We start from the raw sequence: 10,006 nt of genomic DNA, 5'->3' as shown, positions 1-10,006 counted from the left end.
CGGGGGGCAATGGATCGGGGGGCGGTAATGGATCGGGGGGCAGTGGATCGGGCGGTAGAGCGACCGTCGGTAGAGCGACCGGTAGAGCGACCGTCGGTAGAGCTGCAGCGATTGGTTCTCAAGTTGGTGGTTAACTGCCGCATCAAGCAGATCGTGGCAGGGGCTGGGATCATGTTCCCCACGGAGGCGACATACCACGTGCTCTTCCACTCGGCGCTGGATCAGCTGGAGGACCCGACGGGCCTGACGACGCCTGAGAATGAGTTGACATTGACGTTTGATCCATTGTACGCTGTGATGAATCTGCCTACCCGGAGCAGTGGATTCCCATTGACCTTGTTTTCGGTGCTTAACGAGCCGGGACGCAAACAGCATTTGAATTTCCAGCGGTTTACACGTGACTTGGATTTCAAGGCGGTGACGGGCAAGACGTGCAACGGGTTGTTGGGATGGACTGTGCACGGGTTACGCAGCGCCAACTACGCACCACATATGACTCCAGGCGTGTTGATGATGGTGCACCAGCTGAGCAGTCGGTGCGCAGCCTTGGACGAGCATGAACGGGCATATCTGCGTTGGGTACTGCAGTACTGGCTGGAAGCACCAATCGACTCCTTTTTGCCTGAGCTTCGGACTGGCCACATCTTGCCCAGAGACTTCGCAAAACTAGCCACCGACTCACCCGGCAAACCTGCCAGAGCCGGCCTTCGCCTCATGCACTGCCGCTACTTCCAACACTACTTTGGCACAGAGGAACTACCACACTGGGGCAACACCCACCACAGTCACAACATGTGCATGGAAGTCGACTTCTTTGGCTACCTTCGCCACAATCTCGATCTCACGCGCCGCTGTCTGAATGTGAGCCACAGCAAAGAGCACCTCAAAAAAGCACTCAAAGTCGTCCTCCAGTCGAGAACACAACTACTTGAACCCGGAGAAATTCTCAGAGCCATCTGCCAACGACTCGTACCGGAAGCCGCCTTCCGCAAAGCACTCAACAATGTCCTCTACCTTGTCGACCGCGTGGTAGGTCTCCTCCAACTTGAGCAACGAGACCGAGACACCGAACAACCAGTAACACCCGGGAGGGAGACTGAGGGGACCCCAATCAACGACCGTATGGAAACTGAAGGGGCGGATGGGCGGGAAGAAAGTCGGGAGGAAGGTCGGCGGAACAAGGAAAATCACCCGGGGGAGGATCACCCGGGGGAGGATCACCCGGGGGAGGAAGGGGACAATCAGAGGGGGGAAGGGTCGTCGGAGTTGGCAGATGTGTGTGAGCAGTTGGCCGTCTTCTTGTCAAAGGAGTGGATCATTCTGGGTCAGCACATCGATAAAGCGGTATTGCACACGATGATAGCTCTAGGTTTGTACGGATGTGGTTCTGCAGACCCTCGGTCGGTATTCTTTAATAGAGCGTTCCGTGCGCTTTTTTCGTTGGAGAAGGCGCACCACTCGGAGGAACCTGATGAGCTAGGTGGGCTGGATATTCCGGTAGTATCAATGTCAGATCCGGTTCGTTTAGCGCTGTTTTATCGCGAGTTAGAACGGCGCGATGACTTGTTCCAAGTCGTCTGGCCCAAGGCGCTCGAGGCCTGGCCCGCGGACATGAACCTCAGTCTCTGCACCGAGCTATTGGACTCCCTCCGCAACGTTATGACCGCTCCCTCCGACTGGGCCACGATGCACCGCGAAAAAAGCCGCTTCTCATTCGTCGCTCTTGGCACCAGCACCATGGTACTCGCCTCCGCCAACCTTGCCAACTATCTCCAGACTATCGAATTCATCCACTACCGCATACACAGCTCGCAACCCGGCCACTGGTTCCAAGATCTCCTGAACATCTCCAAACAGTGGCGAACATGCGCCGATACAAGACCCCCACAGCTAGGCAACGACCAGCAGGGCAGGACCCTACAAGGCAAGGCCCTACAGGGCAAGATCCAACCAGAGGAAGCAATGGGCGAAGCACCCGATGTATGGGCCAATACGTATCAAGCTGTATGGGACGGGTTCAAACTGACAAAGTAGCACTACTAGGAGCATCGCACATTACGACTAGGAGGACCTGTAATAGGAGGCGCCAACGTCCGACGGATTTGCGCCAAGGCGCGATGCATGTAGGCCTAAAAGCGAGTGATCCCCACCAAGTCAGCGCTCCCGAACGTGTCATTGAAGATCAATGGTGGTTGATACTAAAAAGAGTAAAGGACGGGAGTAGAGTCGGCTTTAAACCATGACTTGAGCCGAGTTGACAAAGTCCCCGTGGAGACGTACGCATCCAGGCCGACACGCGTGTCCTGGTGGAACCATGTCCTAACGGAGGCGGCGGAAGCGTTACTCGAATTGGAGAAGAGATATGAGTTTGATGTAGCATATGAGTCTATTGAGCATGACGCCGAGCTTGTTCCAATGTGCGGAGGAGACGGTGTGAATAGCGTGAACGAGCTTGACATATTCGGTTTTGACTGCGTTATGTTCCACCGGCTGTTTGGAGAGTGTGTTGAACAGATGCTCACCGTGGTAGTGGAAGAAGAGCTTGACCAAGACTTGCACGAAGTCCACAGCTACGCCCTCCTGGCACCAGTGCGCCAGCGCTTTCAGGAACTGCAGGCGATCTTGGTCGGATTTGAGGTTCAAAATCTGTAGATGGATTTGCGGGATCCTCAGCGCCAATAACCCTTCCAGACTCACCGCATCCTCTCGGGACTCTCGAGAAGTCTTCTCGTGGCCAAGCGTTTCGTCGCCGGGTCCCGGTGTCTGGTCGCCGACAGTGGCTGCGGTCGCGGGCGAGGACGCCTGAGTCATCCACGTGTCTTCACCGTCGCCCCAGCCTGGTAGATCGCCTTCCGCAGACTTGACTTGGTCGTGGGTGGCTGTTTGAGTGACGGGCATGCTTGCCTTGACTTCGCTGTAAAGGAAGAAGGGTAGTTCGTCGTCTTTGCGTTCCACACGCGGTTTTTCGGCCTCGATACGGATGGTCTCCCAGTTAAGTAAACGTCCGAGTTGGATGGGGCCCCAACGCGGATCGCTCTTGAGGCAGTCAACGTCCGGCGTGTCCGGTAGGTGCCGGACCCAGTCCGTAGCTTGCGCCATATCCAGCTTGTCCTCCAGCTCGTCCTCCGGCTCGTCCTCCGGGGTCATGTCAACGGGCGGTAACTCGACCGCCCGCGGATGCTTGACGCGACCCGTCTGGTTCGTACGCAACTCCGAGGTGAACAATGCCAGATTCGCCCACACGTACACAGCGCCCTTAGGAAAGAGGGCCTCCGTCAGCCGGTCCTGCGCCCCGCTACCCGACGTGTGTGTCTTGCTGCTCGGGGCGTGTGCAGTCAAGACGAACGCGCCCGACGGATGGAACGTGAACGCCGTCACGGCGCAGGGGAAACGCATCCACTCAATTAAGTTGTTGCTCACCAAGTCGTAAATCATCAAATCGCCTTCCGTCCCGGCCGTCTCGGCGGTGCCGTGGGTGACGGAGAGTGCCAGCCAGTTGCCGAGGGGCGATATGTTCGCGTCCAGGACTCGGCCAGCCAGGGGCCCGTAGCAGCGGAAGAGCGACTTTCGGAGAAGGTCTGCGACCAGGACGAGAGAGGTGTGGTCGGGTCCAGTAAAAGCGATGGTGGCGACGTTTCCGTCGAAGACGGCCTTGGTGATGGCGACTTGTGTGAGATCGTCCCAGCGCGATTTGCGGAGGTGTTTCCCGGCGCCTTGGAGAAGGGCGGCTAGGTCGACTTGGTCGAGCAACCGTTTTGTGCGGAGATCCCAGACTTTGACCGCCAAATCGCCGGGGGCGGCGGAGGCGGTGAAGAGAGTGGTGCTTTGTAGCGTGTGGAGGAACCGCACGGGTCCGGTGTGTGGTGGTTCCGTTTTGTGTGCGCGGCGGCGTTTTTGTTCGGCGATTTTTTGCTTGATGACTCTGCGTTTTTTGGCACCCTTGAGACTATCGGTCTCCTGAATCGTGGCTGCGGCTAGCGCCTCGAGCTGCTCCACTGTCTCCAGGTCTGGAGGGTGTGCTGTGAAGCAGCCCACCGGTCGGCGTGACTGAAGGTTGAAATGGTGAACAGTCCCATCCGCGTAGCCCACGACGGCGAAGTGGCCGCACTGCGAGAGAGCCACCCCGGTGGCGGGTGCTCGTCCGAAGGTCGCGTCTGCCTTGAGCTCCGCGATCTCCGTCAGCATGTTAGTCAGCGTCTGCTCTGCCGCGCGCTTTTCCGCTCCATCTTCGCCTCCTATGGCGCGCCGCACCTTCTCCATCACCGCCGGCACCAAACAGCGCCGTTCGGCACTCCACAGATACACCTCATGCCTCCCCGCATGCACTGTCACCACATTCGGCCAGTCATAGTGCCGATCCGGCACAAACGCCAGACACAAAATCGGTGGTAAATCGCGCAACGACGTTTTACGCGCTGCGTTTATCGACCGCAATGCCTTCTCCGTTGGGTACACGAAGTGCTGCTGCACTTGGTAGTAACTCAACTCCCCCACACGTCCAGTACCAGCACCCGTGGCACCACAGCCGGGATGGCCGATGTTGCAGGGGCCGCCGGTGTTGCAGGCGGCAAGGAGTTGTTTGGCCTCGTCGCCGTCGTCGTAAAACGCGAGTTGCGCGACTGTTCCCGAAAGTGCGGCGCGTTGCTTCAACACACTCGCGCCGTGCGCCACGTCCTCAATGTGCCACACCTTCAAACTGTTGTCACTGCCGCTGCTGACGAACAGACAGCCGCAAGTGCCGCCCGGAGAGAGTGCGCGCAATGAACATACACCTGTGCTGCAGCAGTCCACCAACGCGTCCGCCGGCGACTGGCCGGTCTTGTGGTCCGCGGCGGAGATCTTGTCGGACAAGTGTGCGCCCTTGAGAGTGTGCGCAAGTTGCATGCGGTCAACGTCGATGACGACGATGTCGCCGTTTGCGCAGGCGATGTAGAGGAGCACACGTTCGGCGGGGTCGTCTCCGTCAGCAGGGTCGTCGTCCCCGTCGGCAGGGTGGCCCTTGCCTCCACCGTTGCCTTGGTCGAGTCGTCGTTTGAAAGCGAGCGCGTTCACCCTGCCTTGTTCGCGGGCAAGAGTTATGGTGCCGAGACACTGGTCGTTTTCTTCATCAAGAAGACAGACCACGGCGGGAAGAAGATGCCGATGTTCGGGACGACGCGAATTGGCCGCAACAAACAGCGCGGGACTGTCGGTCGTCTCGACCACATCCACCTGCCAATCGTCGAGCACGCTAGGGCTTGCCAATGTCCGGTTCCAACCTTCCAGTCGCGAAGCTATGGCCCGCTGAGCCGACCGTAACCGTCGCACGACCGTCCCCGTCGCCGTGTCCACCTCCGCCACCAGCGACCCGAAACCGCCTATATAGTACCGCGCACTCAAAGAACTCGAGACCGAGTTTAAGACCTGAACGGAGACTGGGGCCAGCGACCTGGCGGCGGCCGCACATCCCAAGACACCGCCCAACGGCTGCAACTCAGGCAACGCAAACCGCTTCGCAACCGCACCCGTCCCCGCAGCCAACCGTAACACGTGCCCGCTCCGGTAGAAAGCCAACAACCACCCATCTGCCACCGACAGACCTAACGCCGGCTCTGAGGCGTCTTGGTCCTGGTTGGGGTCTTCAGTGGTGTCCTGGTTGGGGTCTTCAGTGGTGTCCAGGTTGGGGTCTTCAGTGGTGTCCTGGGTAGGGTCTTGGGTGAGGTCTGGGTAGTAAACGGTGTTGCCGTTGTGGTAGAGCCAGACATCTTGATGGCGGTGCCGACATATTATGCTGCCATCGGCAGTGGCCACGAAGGTGTATTCCGCCGTCTTAGGTTCCACGGCGAGGGCGACAATTGGCGACTCGAACAGGCGCGAGGTAAACTTGATGCGCAGGGTATCTGCATCGTAGACCACGAAGCTCGTACCCGCCGCGGCCAGGATGAACTTCTGCGTCCCGTACTCATATACACTGACCGGCAGCCGGTTGCAGATGAGCCCAATGGTCCGCACGGGCGAGAGCACCGGTGCCAGCCTCATGAATGAATTTAAAAACGCCACCAGCCCGGCATAGTCGTGTTTCAAAAAATCGACTGCCTGGAGGTCGCTTGACCTGAAGGTCGCCCGACTTGAGGGGTGGGGAGGTTGGTGGTCACTTAGTTGTTGGGTTCCTGTTCGGTGGCGGGTGATGCAGTGCCGTCGTTGGCGGAGCTTTTGGACTTCTTTTTTGTCGTGCCAATAGTGTGAGCCTTCTTGATGTTCTTCTTGTGGTCTCCGGTATCAGCTCCGTGGCTCTTGGAAGGTTTGAGTGACTTGGATGAGCTTGGTTTGGCTGTAGCGTCTACTTTGGCGGACTTGGATTCACTTAGTACACGAAGGGTGGGAAGTCCTGGCGTGGGAGGATTGGAGGCTTTGGTCTCGAGGAAGACCTTCCACATTTGTTTGTTGTCGAATAGCTTGTAGACAAGTGGTGTTTGTTCGAGACTCGCGCGATGTGAGTATACAACGGTTGGATCAAAGCGGCCACTCATTATGTGTTCGATACAGGTGGTCCAATATCGCTGGATGGGTGCCTGTCCGCAGCCTACCATCCGGATGCCTTTTTCCATGATGCCGCCGATGAGCAGATGGTTGCAGTAACCCACGTAATCCGCGATAAGGCCAATGGTGCCGAACTTTTTGGTGGCGCGAATCATCTCATTGATCACTTCCGAAGAATCCGTCTCGAAGGCCAACGCACGTTCCAACTTATGCATTATGCCCTTCGTGTAACGGAACGCGCCACAGTCTATCGCTCGGTCTAAACCGCCGTTGATATACTCCGTCTTCTTCTCACCCTTGCCATCACCTTTGCTCTCGCTACTCCTGAGTCCTTTGCTATCGCTACTCTTCAATCCTGCCCCCGTCTTACTCTCCTCCCCTTCCCCCTCTTTCTCGCCCTCAACCTCAGGCTTCGAACCCTCGATGTCTACGGACTTACCGATATCGATATCCTCCGGAGCGTTCGGAGACGACGCAACCGATAGACGCTCTCCCTGATCTTTCGCCGTCAACTCTTGGATCGCCGCAACCACGTTCTTCGTCTTCTCAAAATTTATCGTCTCCACATCAAAACGTTCTTTCACCAAATCCAGCCGGTCCTGTACGCTGTCAATCACGATCACACGAGACGCCTTGAACACATTCACCAACCACTGTACCACTAACATCCCGATCGGCCCGCATCCCCACACACCCACGACGTCACCCTCCTGCACACCCGTGTCTGACACGGCGTGGTACGATGTCGGCACAATATCCGCCAGCAACAAGGCCTGCTCGTCCGTCATCTGGTCCGGAACCTTCAACAAATTCGTGTTCGCGTACAACGCGCGCACATACTCCGCTTGGCAACCCGGATACCCCGCCAACATCTACATACATGACACTATAACACCCACCCACGCACAAGCATATGGTACGAATGTGGTACGCGTGTGTGGGCCACACGTGTGCGGCACAAAAACTTACATGCGAGTAGCCAAGGATGCCCGCTGTTTTGTGGCCATACAGCTTCTCCATTACCCGGCTGTTGTTGGTATTGTCGCAGGCGGTGTAAAGTTGTTTGTTGCAGTATTCACATTTGCCGCAGGCCACGTTGAAAGCAAGGACGACTCGGTCGCCTTTTTTGACTGTCGTGACGGCAGGGCCGATGTCTTCGACGATGCCCATGCACTCGTGTCCCATGATGTCATTCGTCTTCATGCTAACCATGTCGCCTTTGAACAAGTGCAAATCGGAGCCGCAGACCGTCGAGCCAGTGGTTCGGATGATGGCGTCCTCGTCGTCAGTTATGGTCGGACGTGGTACCTCCCGCATCTCCAACTTACTCTTGCCCTGCCACGTGCACGCCAACATGCTCTCAGTCGCACTCACCTCACCTTCCGTCTTACAGTCCGTGTTCGTGTGACCAAGCACCCTCTCTGCCAAGTTCGCTGCAGCGTTCATCATGTCGAAATTTCACGGCACTCGAATTTAACCGAAATTAGGTCAAAGATCTGACCAACCCATTTAGACAAACCACTCAGGACCAGATCACAACACAACACAAAGAACATACACGACGAGCACTAGGCGACGAGCACTACGCGACGAGCACTACACGACGAGCACTACGCGACGAGCACTACACGACGAGCACTACGCGACGAGCACTGCGTTCTAAGTCATACGTGAACAGTAACGGAAAAGCAACGGGGCAGGCAGGAACTGGAAAGCAGGAGACAGAAGGCAGGAGCCAAAGGCAGAAACTGTAGACGCCCCAGATGAGGCGGAAAACGCCGAGGGCGCAATTCACGGTAGCCAGCATGCAGGTCGAACCACAGGCAAACGATCCCTTCGAGGACGTCGACCGCAAAGTTAAACGTGCCAGAATGCAACAACTTGGTAATGTACGGATGACACCGGCGTGATGTTCGGCACCCTTGTTGGGGGACCTTGTTAGGGGGCCGTTGTCTGTGGGGCCGTTGTCTGTGGGACCCTTATCCATGCCCCTGCCCCCCTATACCTGAACCAAGTTTTAGTTGCAATTTGAAGTCTTGCGGACAGTGAACCAGCGACCACATCAGCGCGCGGATATTTCTGCTGAGGATATACGGCGTATGCCTGACTACGTTGTGTGCCAGCTCCTTCCTTTTGACCCCGAGTTCTTCTGCAGATGTGAGTCTTTGTCGCCTTAACACTCACTTCCTTGCCACACACGTGTGGACGCACCCTCGACACAAAGTGACCCTCGACACAGAGTGACCCTCGACACAGAGTGACCTTCGACACAGAGTGGCCTTCGACACAGAGTGACCCTCGACACAGAGTGACCATCGATACAGAGTGACCCTCGACACAGAGCGACCCTCGGCACACACCTGAAGGGCCCATGTCCAGACTGCGAGAGAGCTCGTGACGTGTACGGGAAGACCCGAAGAGTGTTATACGCGGGATCCAACCTAGCTCTCGATCGCGCGACCCGCTCAAATTTGCTGGAGACGCTGATTCTGGCGTTCAAGCCCAGCTCTGTCACCTTTCGGAAGATTGCGAACCGAGCGCTGTACTCGGAGTTTACGAATATTAAACACCTCAAGTGCTATGGCAGCGTGTGTCTGGCTCCCCTCATCTCTCCCCGTGTAAGAACAGGCCGGCGGGGCTTGTGACGTTGTGCTTGTAGACAACGGCCTTTCCAGCACTGAGGTGTCTCCAATGTCCGGAAGCTTCGTCGGAGTTTGTGCAGCATGTTCGGTCCCGGTTTCAAACGGAAGGGTTGCCATACATCGGTGGCACAGCTCCAATTAAGAAGCTTGTTGTATCGCTGGACTTTCTGGAGTCCGTAGGAATGTGTACTTCAATCGAGTCCCTGGTCATTTGTTCGCCTGGCTCGAACACGTGTCCAGTGGTCATTGACATGCCGCATCTCGTAAACGTTTTAACATCGCTCTAGCACCACCAGTCGCACTACCCACCCACCTCCCCTACCCACCTTCCCTACCTGCGCTCAATGCCGCCATGGTTGTATCACAGAGGTACTTGTCGTTTCTAATTCATTCCCCTGTTCGACGTCGAATATCCTTTGCCCATTCATCTGTTATATGCGGTTCGTCCTCGCCACCAGCTTCGGCCTCGTTTACCGTCTCCGAGGCCCCCTCCTCTGATGACCCCAGGGGTAGTGACTCGATTGGCAGTGACTCCAGGGGCAGTGACTCGATGGGCAGTGACTCCAGGGGCAGTGACTCAAGGGGCAGTGACCTACGAGGCAGGAGCCGCCTGGTGCTTCCCCGACCCGACTTAGTCGACTTGAAGGACTTGGCTCCGTTTTTGGCTCGATGTTCGAACTTGGTTATGAGCCACTGCACCGAAGTCACCCCCGGTTTCGAATCCATAGGTCTATTGGAGCTGCGGGTGGAACTGTTGACGGCTGATTCTGTAATGGACGATCTCTGTCGCCGGTTCCCGAACCTCCACACGATCCATTGCAAGACTCTGCTAGGCCTCGCCGAGA

At 57.0% G+C, this 10,006-nt stretch overlaps 3 protein-coding genes across 3 annotated transcripts; 1 reads left to right on the top strand and 2 right to left on the bottom strand.

Moving 5' to 3' along the window:
- Positions 1-27: 27 nt before the first annotated feature.
- GNI_124410 (hypothetical protein) lies at positions 28-2,034 on the top strand (the record flags this gene model as incomplete). Its single annotated transcript, XM_011133668.1, has 1 exon — positions 28-2,034. One exon carries the CDS (start codon positions 28-30, stop codon positions 2,032-2,034), a length of 2,007 nt encoding a protein of 668 aa, XP_011131970.1.
- Positions 2,035-2,340: 306 nt separating this feature from the next.
- GNI_124400 (WD domain, G-beta repeat protein) lies at positions 2,341-6,018 on the bottom strand (the record flags this gene model as incomplete). The annotated part of the gene is made up of 1 exon (XM_011133667.1): positions 2,341-6,018. One exon carries the CDS (start codon positions 6,016-6,018, stop codon positions 2,341-2,343), a length of 3,678 nt encoding a protein of 1,225 aa, XP_011131969.1.
- Positions 6,019-6,134: 116 nt separating this feature from the next.
- On the bottom strand, positions 6,135-7,968 carry GNI_124390 (putative alcohol dehydrogenase; the record flags this gene model as incomplete). The annotated part of the gene is made up of 2 exons (XM_011133666.1): positions 6,135-7,391; positions 7,489-7,968. The coding sequence occupies 2 exons, from the start codon at positions 7,966-7,968 to the stop codon at positions 6,135-6,137; spliced, it is 1,737 nt and encodes a 578-aa protein (XP_011131968.1).
- Between the last annotated feature and the right edge of the window lie 2,038 nt (positions 7,969-10,006).

This window comes from Gregarina niphandrodes (assembly GCF_000223845.1).
Source record: "Gregarina niphandrodes unplaced genomic scaffold scaffold00030, whole genome shotgun sequence".
Lineage (NCBI taxonomy): Eukaryota > Apicomplexa > Conoidasida > Eugregarinorida > Gregarinidae > Gregarina > Gregarina niphandrodes.
Note: the sequence above shows the minus strand (reverse complement) of the source record. Positions and strands in the feature narration are given on the sequence as shown.